Genomic DNA, 23939 nt, shown 5'->3' with positions numbered 1-23939 from the left:
TTTATTTATTTTGAGAGAAAGCACAAGTGGGGCGAGGGGCAGAGGGAGAGGGAAAGAGAAAGAATCTCAAGCAGACTCCCTGCAGAGCATGGAGCCCAACTCAGGGCTCCACTTCACCACCCTGAGATCATGACCTGAGCTGAAATCAAGAGTCGGAGGCTTAACCGACTGAGGCACCCAGGCACCCCTCATTATCATCACTATCAACCCCCCTGGGCACCAGGTTGTACTAAATTGTTTTTCTACAAATGTCTGTCCCCCTCCCTCATTCATTCCCTATTCTCTGTACCCTATTTTATACATATACAAAGGATATTTCATATTTACAAACAAACAAACAAACAAACATGTATCCTCCATCAGATGGAGAGCTCTAGGTCATAAGCTCTTGATAATAGCTTCTTGTTGTTTGTTGCCTAATAAATGCCAGGCACTAAGGTAGACTCTTTACATAAATAAACTAATAATCACAGCAATTCTAGAAGATACTTAATGAAAAACCTCTGATTATCTTTGAACCAAGCATTAGAAAGGCTAAAATATTCTGGTAAATTGGAGATGAAGATTTGAATTAATTTGGAGTTTGGTTTCATAATCCATGGTTCTTCTCATATCAAAAATATAAAGTACAAACTCTGACATTGTAGGAGCTCGGTAGATGCTGAACAAGGTGCAAATGTGCACAGACAAATGCCTTTCATAAGATGGGCAACTGTGGGAGGTCCTTTACTAACACTGTTGGGTGTTACTCCAAAACAAATTGATAATTAAGTTGAATAGTAGGTAGAGAAATTACCATCACAAGAGTATCATGTGACTTTAAAACTTCATAGCTAATTTCAGAGAAATATTTGGATAACTTAGGTGAATTAGACATACAAGGAAATTCATTGAATGTTGTTGGGCTAGAAGGAGCCCTAAGTCTTGCTCTACTACAAACTAATACTGTGAATTAAATAAGTGTCAGTTTTGTAAAATGAGATTTTTGTACACTAAGTGCTCCTAAGGGCGCTTAACAGCTCTAAAATGTTCTCAGAGTCTGTTGCAACAAAATACCACTTTCTTAAAATACCACATCTTAAAACAACAGTATTTTATGCTAAGAGGAAATAATTATAAAAGCTGTTTCCCCCATCGTCATGGATAATTTCTCAATTCTCCATGAAAGAAAACAAACCATAACAAAACATTGGTAGAAATCAACAGCTCCTGGAACAGAAGGACTAATTTTGTTTTCATCTCAATCTTGAATACCTAGCACAATTACTGTATCGGTGCTGAATAAAGGTTTGCCAAATAATTTTATTTTGAATCCTTGAACGGACGCTTAGCAGTCCATAGTTGATTTCTGGGCATGCAACTCTTTATGTCTGTATTAAGAATGATATATTATGTGTTTTATGAATTTGTATTTCTGTATTAAGAGATAAGAACTCACGTCAAAGTTGTACCATTGTGAGAAACAAATAGGAAAGGACAGCCTTAGGCAATTTTGCAAGAGCCTATTTTTCCATTTAAAGTAAACAGCAGATGTTTTGGGAGGGAAGATGCCCTTTTCAATCCTGGGCATTTTCACAACCAACCAGTGAGATGAGTGTTGGTACCACTGTTTACAGAGAACAGAACTCTATGATTCTGTCACTTGCTAGTGAGCAGGCCTAGCAGAGAGAGGACTAGGTTCATGGTCCAAGTAAGGAGCTAGTACACAAAGTACTCTCGGTTCTTGCTCAGAGAGGAAATCCACTCTCATGGGTCAACCACTTGCAAAGAGCACCTGCTGCTTCGGGAGGCTAACGGGAGTTGTGTTTCTAGTCACACTGTTACCAGGACTCCCTGGAGTCCTCCGCAGCCTTGCAAGGCGCGCCTCTGCCCATCCCGAGCGTCACTGCGCCTGCGCACATCATCCCTATGACATCACGGCCTGGGGCCGCGACTGCGTCCGCGCACGTCATCTTCATGATGTCGGGGCCTCCCTGGCCTTCAGTGGCGATTGCGTATGCGCCCGGAGCAGCTGGCGGAACAGGTCCTCGGGCGGCGGCTTCCGGTTTGGTGACCGCACCTGCGGCTCCGCTTCTGGTAGGACGTTTGTGTGGCGGCGCGGCTGGGGAGGGGCCTCGGAGGCCACGGGGCGAGCCTGAGGGCAAGTCCGGGCCGGCGGAGGCCGAGCCAGCGCGACCGGGGCGGAATCCCTCGTCTTCCCAGTCCGGCAAATGCTTATGGTCTTGAAAGGTGGTTTTTCGTGTTTCGGGACAAAACGTCTTTCAGTCCCTCCGCCCCTCCCGGCGTCCCAGGGGCAGGGCACGGGCCACCTTGGCGGCGGCGCTGCGTTAGACGGCGGGCCTCGGGCTTGGGGTTCTTGACCTAGACCTCCGCTGTTGGACTCGGGCGAGGGGGCTGCCGTTCGTTCGCGTCTGCCTCCCAGACACTGTTGGCTGCTGTGATGGCGTGGTTACAGACGTTCTGATTGCGGGGACCCCTCCTCCCCGAGCCGGTGGGGACCCTCGGGCTCAAGGAGGTAACGGGATCTTCCCCCGCGGCGGGGATTCACCCGGGATCCGTGGCGGGTTTCCTTGCGGGGGGGGTGGGGGGCGGAGGAGTGGTGTGGACCCCTCCGGTGGTGGTGCAGGCGTGTTTCGGGGGAGTCGGACAGAGATACTGGAGCCTTGGTTCTCTTCTTCTGTTTCGTCTTTGGTCAGCCTCCCGGCTCCCACCGCCTTCTGGCCTTTTCCTTACGCAGATTCCTTTCTGCTGAGATTCTCCCTGATTGTCACAAGTGCTGCGGGAGGGAGGCTACTGTAAACCCTTCGTCTCTTAGGGAAGCGCATCATCTCGTCAGGGGGTGCAGGGAGGAAACTTAAGTTGTCCCAGTCACTTTCTCTCCAATAAAATACCTCTGAATCATCATATTCACGGAATCATCATATTCACCTTGCTAGGACGTTTTGTTGTGTCACTTTAGGACAATGTAGGCAGCAGCTGAATAGACGATGAGTCATTACTCTATGCTAATTGTATTCATTCTCTTGAGTGTTTTGCTTATTTTTACCAAAGAGTAAAGCGTACCCCTCCTCTCTTTCCTTAATATTTTGTAATACTTATATTTTAAATATTACTTGCATCAACAAGCATTATGGTACTAAATTAACCAAGGATTTGCTAACTGCCAAGTATTGTGTTAAGCACCTTGTGTAAATATCTGAGGTCATCCTCATCTTACCTTCTACAGTTATTAACCCCATTTTAGACTTCTGGAAACTGACTCTTAGAGAAATTATGTGGTTGCCCCATGTCACACAGCTATTAAGTGTTGAGTCCACAGTTGAACTCATATTTATTGGACTCTAGAGCCTGAACCCTAACCACAAACTGTTTTGTTTTTTCACAAATCAAAAACATCAGCTAACAAGCTCAGAATCCAGAAAATAAAATTAGAGAATGTTTAAAAGGAAATCCCTTTATGTTTGATGTTTAAAGGAAATCCTAATATTTGACCTTTTTTATACAATTTTAATTTATTTTTATTTTCTTGTACAGTTTGACAGTTGATCTTAGCCAAAAGGCCGAGAGGCGATTTTCCTGTACAATTTTAATGAGCAAAAATTTTCAGTCTATTCATTTTATACTAATTTTGGAACCCTTGTTATATTTATAGCAGTTTTGGCATACATGTGCAACCTAGATTTCAGTGTTGTTATAAAGTAATTTGAGTCTTTGCCTGGAACTTGCTGAGGGAAACTGAGACCAAGTGGAACATTCAAATAGATCAGAAACTGTATACCCATCTTGAACATTCCAAGAAGTATTTCTTAACATTCTTTGTTTTATGTACATACTGTATGTGATTTGTAAACATAACAGTATATACCATAATGTACTGACTTGAGAGAGAGCACGTTTTGAGAGGTAAACAGTGAACATGTATAACCAGGTGGTTCAGTCAGTTATGCAAATGAGACAGAGGAAGCAGTTACTGTATTCAAAGAGAAAAGTCTCAGGAAAGTGCTCTCTCATGGGTTTGTCTCTTGGTCTAACTGACTCCATGGAAGTTGAGTTTCCTTTGTCAGGCATTAGACTGAGAAGTGTGGCCTTTTTCCCGAAAGGCCACCAAGTGGCTGTTGCGAAACTTTCCCAGTGCAGTCATAGCTGCTAAATGTTTTTGACGGAACTGAATCCCGCGAGGCTCACTGTGGTGGGGAGTGGGGGTGGTGTATGACCAGCCCCTGGCCTTTCCTAGTGTGTTTCTCCAGGAACTCAACTCTAGGTGCTCAGTAATTCATTCCACAAACAAACCTACTACATGCCAGGCGCTCCTGGCCTCCGGAGACTGGCAGTGTGGAAACCGTGGTACCATGACCAGCAGTTGGATTTCTTGTGCCAGCTGTCCGGTAGTGCGGCCTTGTGCTCGTAGTGTGTGGCTGTCCTGTTTGCTGCCGTGGGCAATCTCATGGTCTCTGAGGCTACAGTGGATCTCCCTGCTCTCTAGGCGACACAGGGATGTGCCAGGAGGTGTCTGAAACCTCCTGGTTTAAATCTGTTAAAGAAAACTTTAACAAGATCGGACACGGTTTATATTCCTGGAATGCACATTTTTACTCGAAGTCTTTTTTGGAAAAGTTAGTTGATTTTAATGTTACGTAGTTTAAATCATATAATAGCTCTGATATCTTATAGATTCTAATAGAATTTGCTGGGGCGCCTGTGGTTATGGTTATAAATGAGCTGTGGCTCAGTTGGTTAAGCATCCGACTCCTGATTTTGGCTCAGGTCATGATCTCAGGGTGTGAGATGGAGCCCCGTGTCGGGCTCCGCACTGGGCGTGGAGCCTGTTTAAGATTCTCTCTCTCTCCCACTCCCTCTACCCCTACCCCCTCTAAAAAATTTGCATGAATATTTAAGACTTCAAAGAAGTTTCACACTTGGGACCACTTTAGGAAACAGTCTAGACCCTAACCCAGCAAGGTACCTGTTATTTCCTCTCTGACCTTAGAAGATGCTTCAGTGAAAAGTTCTGCCTCATGATATTTTACTTTTGTTAAAACACAGCATTTTATAATTAGTTCCCATTATATCCCCTTTCTCTTTACAGAACGTATGCTCTCTTAAGGCAGAAACATACTGTGTTTGCCCATAGTATGGTGCCTGGTACATACAGTCAGTGAATTGTTGGGGGGCAAATGGCATGTGAATATGAACAAACAAGTGTACTAATGAGTTTAAGTTTATAAAGCTATTAAGTAACTATGATAAAATAGAGTTAAAAGAGGTAGGTCAAGTAAGGATTTCCTGGGGAGGGTATTTTGAGTGGGGTTTTGAACACGAGTGATTTGGCATAGCTAGCAGTGAAGTGAAAGTAAACGCAGACGTGGGCTTTGTTTACCTTTTTTTTTTTTTTTTTTTTGGTGAACTCCTACCTATGTAAGAGTTCAAACTTCCTGCAAAGCCGAGTTTCAATTCAGTGATTTGTTAAAAACGTCTGTTTCTGATGCTGTATGGTACTCTGACAGAAAAGGAGGAGAAATGTAAGTCAGAAGCCCAGAAAAGAAATGATTTGAGCCTTGTTTTTCTGTTGTTATTCCTTTGCACGATGAGCTAAATAAGGAATGGAATCATTAATTCAACTGAAGTTAGAATTTAGGGAGAAAGACAGAGTGGTCAATTTCAGTATTGTAAATGTAGCAAGAAGGGCTGGTGATACTTTTGATAATAAATACTAAATGGGATTGAAGTTTAAATGTAGAGATTGAAAAGAGACATAATTTCTAGCACTAATTCATTTTCATTTAGCAAACATTGACCACGAACGAGGCACTCTCTTTAAGGGCTTTACGTGAACTATTTAGTTGAATTTTGTCCCTTATTGAAAGTTACTCTCTTTTTGCCTTATTAGTTAAACCAGAGGATTGACCACCACCTCCATGGCTGCCTCACAGACTTCGCAAACTGTTGCATCTCACGTTCCTTTTGCAGACTTGTGTTCAACTTTAGAACGAATACAGAGAAGTAGAGGACGTGCAGAAAAAATCAGACACTTCAGGGAATTTTTAGATTCTTGGAGAAGATTTCACGATGCCCTTCATAAGAACCAAACGGATGTCAGGGACTCCTTTTATCCAGCAATGAGACTTATTCTTCCTCAGCTAGAAAGAGAGAGAATGGCCTATGGAATCAAAGAAACTATGCTTGCTAAACTTTATATCGAATTGCTTAATTTACCTAAAGACGGAAAAGACGCCCTTAAACTTTTAAATTATAGAACGCCCACCGGGCCTCGTGGAGATGCTGGAGACTTTGCAACAATTGCATATTTTGTGTTGAAACCAAGATGCTTGCAGAAAGGAAGTTTAACCATACAGCAGGTAAATGACATTTTAGACTCAATTGCCAGCAATAATTCTGCCAGAAGAAAGGACCTAATAAAGAAGAGTCTTCTTCAGCTAATAAGTCAGAGTTCAGCGCTGGAACAAAAGTGGCTTATACGGATGATTGTAAAGGACTTAAAACTTGGTTTCAGTGAGCAGTCTGTATTTTCTGTTTTCCATAATGATGCTGTCGAGTTGCATAATGTCACCACAGATCTGGAGAAAGTCTGTAGGCAACTGCATGATCCTTCCATAGGACTCAGTGACATTTCCATCACTTTATTCTCTGCCTTCAAACCAATGCTGGCTGCTATGGCAGATACTGAGCAAATCGAGAAGGCCATGAAACACCAGAGTTTCTACATTGAAACCAAGCTAGACGGTGAGCGTATGCAGATGCACAAACAGGGGGATGCGTATCAGTACTTCTCCCGAAATGGTTTTAACTATACGGATCAGTTTGGCAAATCTCCCCTGGAAGGTTCTCTCACACCATTCATTCACAGTGCATTTAAAACAGATGTACAGATCTGTATCCTGGATGGAGAGATGATGGCCTTCAATCCTAACACACAGACTTTTATGCAAAAGGGGAATAAGTTTGATATCAAAAGAATGGTGGAGGATTCTGATCTGCAAACTTGTTATTGCGTGTTTGATGTACTGATGGTTAATAATAAAAAGCTGGGACATGAGATCCTGAAAAAGAGGTATGAAATTCTTACTAGTGTTTTTACACCAGTACCAGGTAGAATAGAAATGGTGCAAAAAACACAAGCTCATACTCAGAAAGAAGTGATTGACGCTTTGAATGAAGCCATAGATAAAAGGGAAGAGGGAATCATGATAAAACAGCCTCTGTCTATTTACAAGCCAGACAAAAGAGGCGAAGGATGGTTGAAAATTAAACCAGAGTACGTGGATGGGCTGATGGATGAGCTGGACATCTTAATTGTCGGGGGCTACTGGGGTAAAGGTTCCCGAGGTGGGATGATGTCTCATTTTTTGTGTGCTGTAGCAGAGAAGCCTCCTCCTGGTGAAAAACCGTCAGCGTTTCATACTCTGTGTCGTGTTGGTTCGGGTTATACCATGAAAGAGCTGTACGATCTGGGTTTGAAATTGGCCCAACATTGGAAGCCTTTTCATAGAAAAGCTCCACCAAGCAGCATTTTGTGTGGAACAGAGAAGCCTGAGGTGTACATCGAGCCTTGTCATTCTGTCATTGTTCAAGTTAAGGCCACAGAGATCGTCCCCAGCGATATGTATAAAACTGGCTGCACACTGCGTTTTCCACGAATCGAGAAGATAAGAGAAGACAAAGAGTGGCACGAATGCACCACCCTGGATGACTTAGAACAGCTTCGTGGGAAAGCATCGGGAAAGCTTGCGTCCAAACACCTTTACATTGGTGGTGATGAAGAACCACAGGAGAAGAAGAGGAAGGCTGCCCCGAAGGTGAAGAAAGTTATTGGAATTATCGAGCACTTAAAAGCACCCAACCTTTCCAATGTAAACAAAATTTCTAATATATTTGAAGATGTGGAGTTCTGTGTCATGAGCGGAACAGACAGCCATCCGAAGCCTGATCTGGAGAACAGAATTGCAGAATTTGGTGGTTATATAGTACAAAATCCAGGCCCAGACACATACTGCGTGATTGCAGGGTCTGAGAACATTAGAGTGAAAAACATAATTTCTTCGAATAAACATGATGTTGTCAAGCCCGAGTGGCTGTTGGAGTGTTTTAAGACCAAAAGCTGCGTGCCGTGGCAGCCTCGCTTTATGATTCATATGTGCCCATCAACAAAGGAACATTTTGCCCGTGAATATGACTGTTATGGTGACAGTTATTTTGTTGATACAGATTTGAACCAACTGAAGGAAGTGTTCTCAGGGATTAAAAATTCCAGCGCACAAACTCCTGGAGAAATGGCTTCTGTGATTGCTAATTTAGAGTATCGGTATTCCTGGGACCATTCCCCTCTCAGTATGTTTCGACACCACATTGTTTATTTGGACTTGTATGCTGTTATTAATGACTTGAGTACCAAAATCGAGGGAACGAGATTAGCTGTTACAGCTCTGGAGCTTCGATTTCATGGAGCCAAAGTAGTTTCTCGTTTAGCTCAGGGAGTGTCTCATGTAATCATTGGGGAGGATCAGAGCCGTGTTGCAGATTTAAAAGCTTTTCGAAGAACTCTTAAGAGAAAGTTTAAAATCCTGCAACAAGATTGGGTAACTGATTCAATAGACAAGCATGAGTTGCAGGAGGAAAATCTATATTTGGTTTAAAGCTAGCTTTTCTAGTGAGGAAAGCCTCATTGTAACAGGTGGTCATGATAAAATATTAAACTACATTTTATTTTTATCCCTTAAAATTTATGATTAAACAGATTATTAGATATAGAAAAACAATAATTTTAACTTTTGAGATAGATAAGATACTGAATGGACCAAGGCCAAGAAAGAAAAAATTCTTTTAGAGGTGTAGTATTTAATGACTTTTAAAACTAAGATGAAATAAATAGTTTAAAGAAGAGACATTTATATAATATCCCTGTAGAAATCGAGAATTTTGACTCAAGTATTAATAAAATACATTCAGAAGCTTTTAGAGTCATTGAAAGCATTGATCTAAGTGGATTTTCTGAGGTCAAAATTTTAATAGTTTTTATCTAGTGAAAGCATTGCAAGAAAGAAGCAGAATTGTTACAATTGGACTTGTAAAAAAATTTGTCTTTTAAATTGAAGGCTAAAATTCTTTGAAGTGTGAAATGTAAACAAATTTATTTTTTAAGGTTAAGGGCAAGCTCATGAATAAGACCTTGTTAATGATGTCATTAGGTAAATTAGGAGAAGTAACTTAAAATTAGATGAATTTAATTAAAAAGAAACTTGCAGTTTTAAAAGTACTTGGCCCACATTTATTTTTTTTCTACAACAGAGCATGTTTTAAAGAGAGTGTTTTTATGTGAACTGTACTCCAGAATAAATCGTATTCACAAAGAGTGATTTTCCTAGATGTAATCCATCGAGTACATGTCAAGATGGCATGTGTTGTAACTTCCGTTACAGAGAGATAAATTGCTCTATTTAAAATGATTTTTATCTTTAGATTATTTAAACTCAATATGTATAATATGTATTATGTCTGGATTTATATACCAAATTTTAGAATAGTCTTTCATTTTGAAAAATATGTTTTCATGACACCTTTGCAATACTTGAAATATGGTACCCAAGGAATTATTATTATTATTTGTAAGTAATTTGAAATTTTATTGAAACAGTGCAACAAATGTTATATTTCTTAATTTAAATAAAATATTTAATATACTATTAAAAGTTATGATGTATTTATTTTAAAACAATAATAGTTATTTCAGTCAGCTATTATTGGTATCAATATAATTTTTGACCGATTCAAATCAGTTTCCTATTGGAGGTCCTTTGTATTTCATATTACTGAATGAACTTTATTAAAAATGTAAACTTGTGGGGCGTCCTGGTGGCTCAGTTGTTAAGCGTCTGCCTTCGGCTCAGGTCATGATCCCGGGGTCCTGGGATTGACCCCCGTCGGCTCCTTGCTCCGCGGGGAACCTGCTTCTCCCTCTGCCTCTGCTCCTCTCCTTGCTTGTGTGCTCTCTCACACTCTCTCTCAAATAAATAAAATCTTTACAAAAAATTTTAAACATATATTTTTATAACACCTATTGAGAAAAACTACAAAACAGATACCAGTAAGCGTAATAGGGGAGAAAAGTACATAATTTTACCACCAAAGATAGTAACATTCACTACTTTAGGTTATTGGTAGTAAGGAAAGTGCAAAATACATTATTTACAGTGTAACAGGTAGGTATAAAACTGTAATGCTTTATTTGATCGGCTTTTCTCAATGGGAGAATTTACAGGTCACTAAAGTAGACCTACGTCACTTTAAATTGTTGCACACTATTGAATGTAGTGTAATTTTTCAGCTAGGCCATTATTGTCCGACTTACAGATCAGTTGACCTTGCCACCGCCCCAGGCCCCCTTTGTTTTCCTAGTGAGCATTATGATAAACCTGTGTCATGGTCTGTGTATTCCAGTCTGCTTGTCCCTTATACATTCTTACAGTGGAATTGCTGATTCAAAGTTATGTATGTTTTAGTAAATTGATATGCATTTATGTAAAGTTGATATGCAAAAATGCCCTTCTAGATTCTTCTCATCTCTAAATGTTGGAGAGTTCAGTTTCTTAGTACTGGACCTATTCTCTATCTTTATTCACTCCATCCCTTGGCTTTAAATATGCTGATACCTCCCACATGTTTTCAGCCGAGTTCTTTGCTGAACGCAGGTTCACGTATCTATCCACATGACATCTCCACATGAAGTCTAACGAGCCTCTCATACTTAATATGTCTAACTATATTTATCATAGCAAAATTTTAAAATGCAAAAGCATAGTATAATGAACCAGCATGTGCACAGAGTGAGCAGTTGTCAATGATCCATCTTTTTCGTATTTACAGACCTCTGGATTATTTTGCAGTCACTTAGATTACCTAACTTAATTTACCAAGTATTCCGTAGAGAACTCTGGATTTCTCGAATACACTTAAGCTCTTTCCCAGCGTTCCCCACCTCACTAAATGGTGCATCTGTTCACCCCGCTGCTCAAGCTGAAAACCATGGAGCCATCCCTGGCCCCCTCTGTTCTCATATTTCCAATACACAGTGAATCTTGTTGGCTAGACTTTACAAATAGTCCAGAATATGACCCCTCAGCAAGCTCCCCAATAACCAGTCTGCCCCTGTTACTCACTGGACTCTGATCACCTTCCTTTCTGCACTGTCATCACTGCTCTCAAGGACGCCGTTTGTACTTTTAAAGATGCAGTCAATTCATTTTCCTCCACTGGCCAAAACGACTGAATCCCCATCACTCACAACTTCCAAAGTCGTACGAATGGCCTGCTGGACCTGGCCCCAATAAGCTATCTTCCGTTAGCTCTCTAACCTGATTTCCTACCAGGGACCCCCTTGCTCACCACAGTCTCACTGGTCTGTGTGCTTTTCCTTTCCACTTCATCCAGGTCTCTCACAGTTTGCCCCACTCACATCCCTGACACTCACTATCCCTTCACTCTGCTTTATTTTCTCCAGGGCACTGTATCTTTGTTTCTTACCACTAGAATACAAATTCCACAAATGAAGACCTGGTGTGTTTTGTTCACTGTCGTAATCAGTCACTCAATAAATATTAATGGAACAACTCCTCTGAATCAGATGGAAAAGCCTACTTCACTCTTCACCAAGGCCATGGGTTCTTGCCAGAAAGCAGGACAAGATATTTACCGTTCAAGAACTCCGCCTTTTTCTGCACCCATGATGACTTCTCACTGTCCTGAACGAGTTCCTATCTTTAGGCTGATGGCACCTTCTTTGAAAATCAGGTGGCTACCCTACCTGCTTCATAGTCATGTGCTTTGCCTGACATTGGAGTGGACAGGGCGGATGGGGAACCTTGGAATTCTCACTTTGGGGGAAATCGGTTGGGCATAGCTTTAAAACATCTAATATGGAATTCCCGGAGCACTAGAGCTATTTTATAAGCCATCTCCATTCAGTTTCAACCAACGTATATTAAGTTCTTACTCTCTTTGCCAGTCATACGAGCAAAAAAAGTGAAAAAGACAGCCTCCGCCTTCAAGGAACTCACAGAGTACCAAAAGATAAAGATAATTGGAATACAAAAGATAAGTGCTTTCCTAGTTAAAGGAAAGATGGATTCCCTGGAAAGCTGTAGTGAAAAGAATACAGGCTTTTAGAATCTGGTTATTCTGGGCTGGGTTCCAGGTCTGTCACAGCCCCTTTGAACCTTAGTTTCTAAACTTTCAAATGGCAACAGTATCTATCTCACCCAGAATGTTTGAGGACAGACTTATAGCACCCAACATACAGAAAGGCCCCTCCGGCTTTTATCACCTGCTCTTACCTGGGCCTTTCCAGAGGGGGTTAACTACACCAATGGGGGTTAATACAAGTGAGTGGATTCTGGCAACGTAAGTTGAATTCCCTCATCGTGGTATGGAGGGTTTTTCCTGGCAGAGGGAAGATAATAAATACAGGCATGGGGAGTACAAAAATTCAGGGGAGAATGTTTGTCAAATACTCAGATTTAGGTGGGAGAGTAAGATATATAGGTACCTTAGGATAGATTTTGAAAGATTTTAAGGTTTTTTAAAGTTTTTTTTTTTTTTTACTTCATTTATTTGAGAGAGCACATGAGCAGGGGAAAGCAGCAGAGGGAGAGGCAGAAGCAGACCCCTGGCTGAGCAGGAAGCCCAATTTAAGACTATATCCCAGGATGCTGGGACCATGACCTGAGCTGAAGGCAGACGCTTAACCAACTGAGCCAGTCAGGAGCCCCGTGAAAGATTTTGAATGCCACACTGCAGAGTATGAAGTTGCGTCTGGTGCTCAAGAAAAATGCATTGAAGAATTTTAAGCAAGATATTTCAGGCTCCCCTCTAAGGCTTATTTCTTGATTCCCCCATCTTAGTTCAAGTTCATGTAACAAAAATACCATCAACCAAGGGGCTTAAACAACAAACATTTATTTCTCACAGTTCTGGAGGCTGGAAGTCTGAGATCAAGGTGCCAGCATGGTTGGGTGAGGGGCATCTTCCAGACTGCAGACTTCTTGTTGCGTCTCATGCAGGCTCGTTCCCTTTTCATGACTTAAACTCCTTCCAAAATGACTACCTCCGAATACCATCACCTTTCAGGGTTAGGATTTCAACATATGGTTTGGCGGCGGGGGGGCGCACACAAACATTCAGACCACAGCAGTCATTTTGTAGAATAAGAAAGTTTTATTTAAATGTAAATTTGTCTTCCTATCTGAGGGCCTGCTGCTCAGTATTCTTGAGCTTCTATTGCTTACCATGCTCTCTTCATATACATTGTTGTGAAGACTAAATGTGTTTTAAAAGACCTGATATAGTACCTGAGCCATGATAGTCTCTAAACAAATGCAGTTTCCCACTACTCTTCATCTCTGCTTTTTCTCTGGTGGAAACATACCAGGGAAAGTCCAAATACCCAATCAGTGTTTGGTCAAAACTGATTTTTTCCCTTGATCTATAGTGATGACATTAAACAGTCATTTAACTATTATTCAGGGTATCATGTCAGGTGTGATCTCAAGCAAATGATATATGTTTCCCAAACCTATCACTTAGCCTCATTGGAGTTCCTTGTTGGCATTTGTTGAGTGGTGTAAAGGACAGAGTGTTCTTAGGTCTCTCACGGCCCTAAAATTGTTACATGTTTGTAACCTTCCATTTAGGGTTATCATGTACTGCTTGAATTTATTAAGAGCCTTTTTATGTCTATGGGAAGTTGTAGTGACAGTAGGATAATGACCTGATTTTATGTAAAATTTAATTTAGTGAATGGTCTTCAATACATACTATGTCTCAAGCATTATAACAAATTTGGGGATTAAAAAGTAACATAAAAATAATAGACCCCATGAAACATGAAATATGGTTTAGAATATGTTATATAACTTTAAATTCTTAAAATTTAACTTTCTAGATTAAATTAATGATCCTAAATGTGTTGGGGATATCTCTTTATTTGGAACCTATTGTTTAGATAGTTGGTGAAAAATAGCCAAATATGTATTCTATTAAGGAGGTATTAATTCTTAACATTACCCTCTTATACTTTTAGAATTTTATATATATATATATATATATATATATTAAAAGATCACATTGGCTGAAGACCCCAGTAGTGTTAATTAAAGACTATTTTCACATATTTATAAAAGACATATGCTTGCTTGTATTTCTTTAGACTATTACCCAAATGCCAACAATATTAAAAATTTTGATTCGGGCAAAAGGACATAAAAAGATGTATGAATGTCATGTAAGGACAGATGGCTCGCATCCTGGAGGCTTTCATTTCTTATGTATATTTTTTAGAATTCACTAGTAACTACAAATACTGTTAAAAGTCATGCAAAGAAGATTCTTTAGAAATGCGTGAAGTATCTGTCTAGACCTGTATACCTACTGATTTTCAGAGCCTGATGATGCTAACCCAAAAATTTGTATATGTTTTTTAAATAGAATTTTAATTCCAAATACATCAAGATGGACCTGCGTCAAACCAAAGCAAGGCATCCTATTATTTCTACCATGAAATGCAGTTACTCCTATAATTTTCACTCTGCTAGTAGACCTTACTGGTTTTACGTGTCATGGTAATTTTATCCCATCTCTTCCTTTCTTCTTGGAATTAAATAATAATTTTCAAATAGTAGTGATATAAATAATGTCAAAGGACAAATCAAACTTTTATGAAACTGTGGCACAACATATTAAAAATGGGATAACGTTAAAATATTTTTTAAATGGATTCTTTTTGCTAGAAAAAATATAAGCTTCATGATGATAATTACAAATTTATCAGTAGGATTTTCTTTCTTTTTTAAAAAAAGATTTTTTTTTAATTTGAGAGACAGAGTGAGTAAGAGAGAGAGAGCACATGAGCAGGGGCAGAGGGAGAGGGAGAAGAAGGCTCCCCTGCTGAGCAGGGAGCCTGATGCAGGGCTCAATCCCAGGACCCTGGGATCATGACCTGAGCCAAAGGCAGATGCTTAACTGACTGAGCCACCCATGTGCCCCAGTAGGATTTTTGATATATCTGTAGGTTAACTAGTTTTGTCATTCTTGCATCTTTTCTTTCATAGGCATGATCGCAAATGTAACATTTTGAAGTAGATTAAAAAGTAATTTAAATTCCTTCTTTAAGTGAGATTCTAGCAATTTTTTTAGAGAGCAAGAGAGTGGCGGGGGAGGGGCAGAGGGGGAAGGAGAGAAAGAATCTCCAGCAGGCTCCATGCCTAGCGTGGAGGCCAATGCCAGACTTGATCTCATTACCCTGAGATCATGACCTGAGCCAAAATCAAGAGTTGGCTGCTTAACTGACTGAGCCAACTAGGCACCCTGATTCCAGCAATTTGTTAGTATATTTTTAGCTACATAGATTAAAAAGCTTAGAAATAGTTACAATACTTTCATTTGCGAATGTATTTTGCACATGGGAGAGAGGCAGAATCATTGAGGGTCAGAGGATGGACTTTCGTGGTCACAGTGTAAGGCGATCCCCATGAACCCTGCATAATCGTATTCACATCCTTGTACAATTTTCTCCCCTTGATTGTGGGCAGGCCCTGTGACTTCTTATCAGGAGAAAATGACAAAGATGATAAATGGCACACATGATTACATGATATTGTGTAAGTCTCAGTCTTACCAGCAGACTCTCCCTAGCCTCTCTCTGTCTCCCTTCCTCCCTCCGTCCCTCTTCCTCTTCCCTCTCTCCCTCCTTCCACCTCTTGTCCCTCTTTCTGTCTCTGCTGACTTTCACAGAAGTAAGCCATCAAGGGTCCTACGGCTGCGAGAAGCTGATGCTGCCACAGCCATGAGAGCAGGGAGGCAAATCCTTTTCCATTTGAGCCTCCAGTTGGAAATGCAGCAAAAGATGACTGGTGCACGTCTCATCATGCTCTCCTCTTCCTAGAAACCTTCAGTAATTCAGTAAGGAATTGATGTCAAAGTGCTAGCGGGGTTTAGTGCAGAAGAAGCAGTAAAGAAATACTTCCTCGTCCTCCATTTGTTCTGTAAGGCTTACTAGAAGAAAAAAAAAATCCAAATTGATTATAACACATTTAAATCCTGACTTCAGTCTTGTCTTTGTCTGCTTAGCCAATTCCAGCCACACTGACTTACTACACTTTGCCCTTTCTCCCTCCACGAATGTCCTGTTTTCTCTTCTGAAATGCTCTCTTCAACCACCTGCTATGATAATCCCCCAGTTTTAGATCCTATTCATCTTTGAAGAGCTGACATGCCATTTTTATCATATGATCTGCCCCAGTTCCCTAGTCATGATGCATCTCCTCCCTACCACCCAGGAACTTATCATTTTGTGCTCCTTATAATTTTCTGCCTCAACATCTATTTATCTGATGTTATTTTTTGAGTTAGCTCTTTGAGGATCTGAAGAATGCTGCATGAATCTCTTATGTTCTAGTGTGTCTTGTGTTTATGGAGGGTCATGAATATATTTGGAGTACAACACAGTGTCGCTTCACTACTTTCTTTTTTTTTTTTTTTTGAGACTTTCCTTCCTTTCTTATGCTTGGTATCACTGTTGTTTTTAAGAGACTTTATACCTACACTTAGGACATCAGCGGTGTTCACTGCTTAACGAGTCTCTGCTGGAAAAAAAAAATACATACGGGTATAACTCAGTGGTTGAGAGCACAGACTCTGGACACAAGGGGCCCAAGTCTGAATTCATACTTCTGTACTTGGGAGAGCAATGCAACTCTTCTGTGCCTTTGTTTCCTCTTGTATAAAACAGGGTAAGAACAGCACCTAATTTATCGGCTTGTCTTGAGGACTAAGTGTATGTGTGTGTGTGCATGCATGTGCATGCCCGTGTGCATGGATGTGTCTTAGAACACTGCTTGGAACACTGCGTCATATAGGGTATTATTTTGTCCATAAGGTAGGAAGGGAAATAACAGGTACAGGGGTTCTGTAATACATGGTAATAACAGAATGTGAATTAGAGAAAAGAACTGTTCTTGTAAGTGAAAACCTTCCAACAGGCAGTCAGTCATTCTTTGCCCTTTCTTCTACATAGTGGATCACAACTGAGGATGATTTTTACACACCCTCCTGCCCCCAGCCCCGGGGCTGGGCAGCATCTGGAGACGATTTGATTGTCAAGACTGGGGAAGCGCAACTGGTGTATGGTGGGGCCAAGCATGCTGTTACATAGCCCACAGTGAACAGGAAAGTCCCCCACAGCAATTAACCAGACGAAAGGCTCCATCATGTTGAAGTGGAGAAAGTTGTTCCAGAATCATGTGAAATGTGATGGGAGAAGACATTATATATTTTTTGTGAGTAATGCCTTCAGACCAGCCATAATCACAGATTTATTGGGAGTCAGTTTTTCATTCATAAAACGAATGCTCATTCCTGCTTATTTATTTTAAGGGGCTTAGTATGTGGGTTAATTAGTGTTTGCAAAGCCCTTTGAAGATGTAAAGTCCTATGTACATGCTATTTGTTTTTAATTACCATTCCAGAAGACCTATACCATGACCCTGCTCCTTCACTAGCCCAGCCAAACCTCAAAGACCTGAGAGATACTGAATGATTTTTGATAAGTTGGAACATTTATAATGAGAAAGATAGGCATCAGGGACATAAGCCAATTTACATTTAGGCTGGGATATGACTGTATATAAATTGGCTCATTAAAATCAAGAAAACTATAGGTTTTGCTTTGGGATCTGTTTGCTAAATTGGAGTAAATTTCTTCCAACTTTGCAACACTATATATAGCAAGGGAGGGTGGTAGCCAGAATCCATAATACAACTTTAATGATTATGAAGAAACAAAAATAATTCACAGGAAAAATTGTATTATATTATTATATTTATAAACTGATTTTCTCTGACCCACGAGTCACTGTGTAATTGAGACCATCTGATAACATGAAAGCAATAAAACAGTTTGCAAAAACCTCAAGAAACCAGGACACTGGGTATAATACAATATGCTTTTTTCTATAGGTATGAAGTATAAATTATGTCATAAATACAGTTTTACACGTTTACTGAATAAACATTTTTAGATTTCAAAATAGCTCTTAGTCTCACCTAATGTGACATTCTCCTGTTAGAGCAAAGAGTCTAACCTGTAGATTTACATAACAATGTTATCTTTAACTCAGCATCAATCTGGATGAAAGTATTTGTTAGTGACCTACTGGGGTAAATCTGGGGTGGCTAGCCTTGAAAAGGCATAAACCTGACTGTGGGGTTTAGCTTTGTCGAATTCTGATGGAGACCATGTGTGAACTTAAGTGTAAAATAAAGGGGACATTACATGTCAATGGGGGAAAGCATGCATTTTTTAAAAAGATTTATTTATTTATTTTAGAGGGAGTGTGTGGGGAGGGGGGACTGGACAGAAGGACCAAGGGAGAGACAGAATTTCCAGCAGACTCCTTACCCAGTGTGGAGCCAGATGTGGGGCTCAATTCCAGGACCCTGAGATCATGACCTGAGCTGCAATCAAGAGAGGGAGGCTCAACCAACTAAGCCACCCAGGCACCCCAAAACATGGATTATGTAATAAATAGTTTGGAGACAACTATGTAGTCATCTAGAGAAAAATAGTCAACTTGGAACCCTCACTGCTTAAACCAAATATATTTCATACAAACCAGATATTTAAAAGTAAACACCAGGGGCACCTGGGTGGCTCAGACAGTTAAGTGCCAGCTCTTGATTTTGGCTCAGGTCATGATCTCAGGGTCCTGGGATCAAGCCCTGAGTTAGGGCTGTGCCTTCAGCGGGGAGACTGCTTGAGATTCTTTCCCTCTGCACCTCCCTCTGTTCATGCTCACTCTCTCTCTTTCTCAAATAAATAAATAAACATTAAAAAAATAAAAATTAAAAAAATAGAAATAAGAAAGCAAAGCCATACAAATAATACAAATTTAGGAGAAGGGTGTCTTAAGTATTGAAAACAAAAACAAAATAGAAGCCAGAGAAGAAAAGATTGCTGAGTTTAATTTACAAAATTTATAAAAATACTCTGCAGTAAATACCATATTTAAGTCAAAGGAGATGACCTAGTAGGGAAAATATTTGTGATGAAATGGTAAAAAAATGACTTTTTTCTTTATGATATGAAGAGCTTCTATAAGAAAGACTATCATCTACATAAGAAATTACAAATATGACTTTATATAAAAAGTTCAAAAACACAAAAATATAGGTGAAAGAAAACACCTATTAAACTTATAAAAAGATAGATTGCTCACCCATAACAAAGACATACTAAAATGTATTTTTCTTTTTGCTATAAAATTTATAAACCAAAACTTTGATATTTTGTTTTGATAAGAATGTGAGAAAACAGATATTCTTATGCCTTTTAATGCAAATGTTTATTTATATCGTGTATATATTAATCCTCTATGGGGGCAAGTGGCAGTACCTACCAAAATTGAAAATGCATTTATGTTCTGCCAAGTTATTCCGTTTCCAGGGATTTACCTTACAGATGTTGTTACACGTATACAAAAGACACATTTACAAGGATAGTTACTGTAAAATTACTATGATGGAGAAGAAATAAATGTTAACAGAAGTTTGATTACATAAATCATGGTATATCAGCCCATGAGAATATGAAACTCTGATATGCATAGAAATGCCTTTCGGGGCACCGGGGCGGCTCAGTGTGTTAAGTGTCCAACCCTTGATCTCAGCTCAGGTCTTGATCTCGGGGTTGTGAGTTCAAGCCCCACACTGGGCTCCACATTCAGCGTGGAACCTACTAAAAAAAAAAAAAAAGTGTTTACTTTTCTAAGAGTTTCCCCCCCCCTTTTTTTTCCTTCTGATTATATCTCAGAGAAGTGCAGGGCACTGAGGAAATTCTTTTAACATTTGTATTTTTTTAAGGGACATAGAGACTAGTGTACTCATACAGGTTTCCCCCAATATCCAAAAGTAGAGTGTTACTATGAAGACTTCCCTAAGCTCCACGTTAAGTGAAGAAACCATTACCATTAATTGATACAAAAACATTTTTGAGCAGTCCCAGGCCCCCAAAACTCACCTCTCTTAGGCTTTTCTGAGAACTTAGGACACCACTTGCTAATACAAGCACAAAATAAATCAAGATAAAACCCAGATGCTCACAGATAGATGTCAGAACTCTGGTGGTGGGATAGGGAGATGCTGAGTGTGTTTGCTGGGGAAAGACTGGGCAGGCATACAATTTTACTCATATGTGGAATTTAAGAAACAAACAAGCAAAGGAAAAAGAGAGAGACAAATCAAGAAACAGACTCTCAACTGTAGAGAACAACCTGATGGTTATCAGAGGGGAGGTGGGTGGGGGATGGGGATTAAGGAGTGCAATTGTGATGAGCACCAGGTGATGTATGAAAGTGATGCATCACGATATTGTGTACCTAAAACTAATATTACACTGTATATCAACAAACTGAAATTTAAGTAAAAAAAAAAAAAAAAGGAAAACCTTGTCTAACCACAACAGAGACCTACCACTTTCTTTCCTTGTTATTATTGCCATGACAGTGACCACACCTGGATATTGGTCCATTTATTGTAAATATAGATTAAAAGATAAGATCTGGCTCATCCAAAATGGATACTCTAGATTAAGGATGCGATGGAAACTTAAAGCGCACAGTCAGTGCTGCCTTTGTCTGCCCCACCGAACCGGAGGACACACTTGGAGAAGATGCCAGTTTCCTCCTCCGCAGCGTATCTCAGAATGCCTGTTCTCCAGCGCACCCTGGGCCATAATGTAAATTTATTAATTGAAGGAGCTTCCCCTTTTGTTTCGGAAATCCCAATGCAGAATCAGTTTAAACTTTTCTCAGTGGAGAAACTTGGTCCTGTGCTTCTTACCACATCATCTCCTAAGAATAAGTTCATTAGGAGATAATCAGCAAAATACTCTTTCAGACAATCTGTTAATACCCGGGTGTTAATGCTTGCCTCGGTCATAGCAGCTGCCAGACTCACGAGTCACTGAACAGGACAATGAATTTCAACCTTGTCTGATTCTGTTAATTAGAGTAAATGAGATCACGGTAGGAGCACTTGCTAATTATCAGTTACCATCAAATACCTGATGGGAGAGGTGGAGATGATATGCATAATTTTAATCATATTCCTTTCTTTGAACATAGTGAGAATGATCCCGTTCTTGGTTAGCATCCCTCTTCAAAGTGAAATCCCATATATATGGCTGGATGGATGTGCAAGGATGTTCATCATATTATTATTTGCAACAGAAAAAAATTGGAAACAATCTGGGAGGTTAGGTAAATAGAGTGCTTCGTATAAGGATATGGGAGGCAACTGTTAAATTAATGAGGGAGAAAATTTCATGGCATGCAATGTATGAAATATATATACGGTATGCAATTTTTTAAAAAGTCTATTTTAAATGCATAGAAGAAATATAACCTTATAGATCTTGTATCAAAATAAGACCACCAAATATATGTAAGTGCCGTCCTTATGACTCCTATTTTTTCTTTGTGTTTTCTGAGTTTTCTAGTACTTTTGTACTGAGGGAAAAATTCCAGTGAAATGAAATTAGTATGGACTTAAAATGAAACACTGAACACTGTTTTCAATGAAAACTGAACACTGAAATCAGAGATCTTATTTTTTTCTCCTACTGGCATTCATAAGATAATGTTCATTTTTTCCCTCCTGGCTAATTTAACTTTTCAGACATTTGTTCCTTTCTAATGATTCCTGCGTTCAATTCACAAGTTTTTACTTAGTGGGAAGACAGGAGTTATGTTTAATTCGAATCCTAACTTGGTGGGTCCAATCCAGCTCTGACTGACATGGCGGTGTTGCTGATTCCACACACAGGGATGGCGGGATCGTAAGCCTAGTAGCTGGGCCCAGGCCACCCAAGGCAAACTGTGAGAATGAGCCTCACGAACACATTTTTCCTGCTTTCTTTAGACAAAGAACCGATTTGGTAGCACAATATATTAAAGAGAAGAAGTAGATATTCACCAAGTGCCCTTTGTGTCAGTGACAGGAGCCATAAATTAGGAAGCTGGGGATGTATATCAAACACATGATGGACACCTGGGTGGCTCAGTCGGTTCGGTGACTGACTCTCGGCTCAGGTCATGGTCTCAGGGTCTTGAGATCAAGCCCCACAAAGGCTCTATGCTGAGTGTGGAGCTTGCTTGAGATTCTCTCTCTCTCTCTCTCTCTCTCTCCCCCACCCCTGCCCCATCCCTGGCTTGCACACGGGCAATCAATCAATCAATCAATCAATAAAATCTTTTAAAAAATGCATTATAAGTGAATCACAAGATTCTTGATTTCTTCAGGTCTGTCTACAGAAATTTTAGGATGAGCTTAATGGCTGGGTGCAGTTTAGCACTCCTCTGTGAATAAAACATCAGCTCACATGTTGTGCCCATGAAGGACCACAAATAAAAGGAGAGGAAGAACAAGTAGAAAACATCACGGCCTGGTCCTGAGACACCGTAGGACATTACTTCCTAGTCTCGGGAGATGCCCTGGGCTCGTCAACACTCACACTGTGCTTCTGTTTCTCAACAGGAAACCTTTGTTCTAGTCAACAAGCTTCCCACTGGCCCATGAGTCTTTAATAAATGATTTCTACACAAAGGACAGGAAAGATATATGCATTATTGTTATTTATAGCCTAGCCTGTGTTCACAGAGATCTTGGAGCACCCCTGGCCCCGTCTCTGCCTCTGAATGTCCATCCTATTTTCATGGTCCATTGCCACCCTTACCTGCCCTGCACCTTCCTCTAACCCCTCCCTCTCTGAAATCCTCCTGTGTTTTTAGCCCAAACCAAACAAATTGGTACTGGATCCCTCTGTTTTAGTCTAGTTATAGCAGTCTTTAGTAGGGCTTTCAGGGAAATGCAAAATTTTACCTACATTTTCAGGGGATTTTTCCTGCTTCAGTTATAAGTCATAGAGATACATAGCAAACACCTGCTGTTTAGCTGATTAGATATTATTGTACTATTTTACTTTTATACTTATATTTTTGTCCAAGTAGTGTAAAATAAACAGAAAATAAAAATAAATAAAACAAAAAATATAGTTACAGTGCTGAAAAGTTGGTAAATAAATATTATTTCATAGGATTGCTGATGAATAATTTATGAAACTGATACTTTTTAATAGAGATTTAGAAAAATAAAAACAAACTCCCTGGTGGGACAATGACGTCTAATTTCAAAGGCAAAAAAAAAAAATCGATAGATAGATAGACAGATATCTAAGCTAACAAGGAATCAGCAGAGGGAGGCACCGAAGTTAACTCTAGAACATATTCAAACACTAACCACAGAAAGGAGTTGGTTTGTATGTGATTGGAAGGGGGCCTGGGGATTGCAGACGGCAGGAAGCACCTGCTACCAATTTTAAGGTGTATTCGTGCAGTGGACTCTGAGTCTAGTATTGCTGGCAGGATGACTCTGGGCTGCTCACTCCGCTAGCTCTGAGCTGAACTCCACTTCTAGGTAGAATCGTGATGATAATGGGCTTCCCTCAAGGGACTGTGGTGAAGATTAGATTAATACCTGTAAAGGACTTAAAACAGCTGCTTGGCACCAGGGACAGGTTCATTTTTGCAGAGGCTTAAAGCTTATACAATTTTTTTAAAGATTGTATTTACTTGTCAGAGAGAGAGGGAGAGAGCACAAGCAGGGGGAGTGGCAGGCAGAGGGAGAAGCAGACTCCCCGCCGAGCAAGGAGCCCGATGTGGAACTCAATCCCAAGACCCTGGGATCATGACCTGAGCCGAAGGCAGACACTTAACTGAGCCACCCAGGTGTCCCAAGCTTATACAATTTTCCAGCTCTTCTATAAGAAAATTTTTTAAAAATTTATTTATTTATCCAAGCAATCTCTACACCCAACATGG

At 40.1% G+C, this 23939-nt stretch overlaps 1 protein-coding gene across 4 annotated transcripts in view; it reads left to right on the top strand.

The window, feature by feature from the left end:
* The first annotated feature begins 1937 nt into the window (after positions 1 to 1937).
* LIG4 (DNA ligase 4) overlaps positions 1938 to 23939 on the top strand; it is a 75153-nt gene continuing 53151 nt past the window's right edge. For 2 of the 4 annotated variants that reach the window (XR_015767917.1, XR_003606746.2), the window contains exon 1: positions 1938 to 2076. Coding sequence is in view for 2 of the 4 variants with exons in the window: in XM_028087297.1 (XP_027943098.1) it covers positions 5916 to 8651 (2736 nt within the window). In the remaining 2 variants the exon portion in view is untranslated. Of the gene's footprint in view, positions 2077 to 2139; positions 2516 to 5887; positions 9597 to 23939 lie in introns of those variants that run through there. The other 2 variants (XM_028087297.1, XM_028087296.2) reach the window with 2 other exon arrangements.

The sequence above is a fragment of the Eumetopias jubatus genome, unplaced genomic scaffold (genome assembly GCF_037043125.1).
Source record: "Eumetopias jubatus isolate StellerSeaLion01/CBP00866 unplaced genomic scaffold, mEumJub1_p1.0 scaffold_3, whole genome shotgun sequence".
NCBI classification, from domain to species: domain Eukaryota; kingdom Metazoa; phylum Chordata; class Mammalia; order Carnivora; family Otariidae; genus Eumetopias; species Eumetopias jubatus.
The sequence above is the reverse complement of the archived record's forward strand: the minus strand, read 5'-3'. Positions and strand labels throughout refer to the sequence as shown.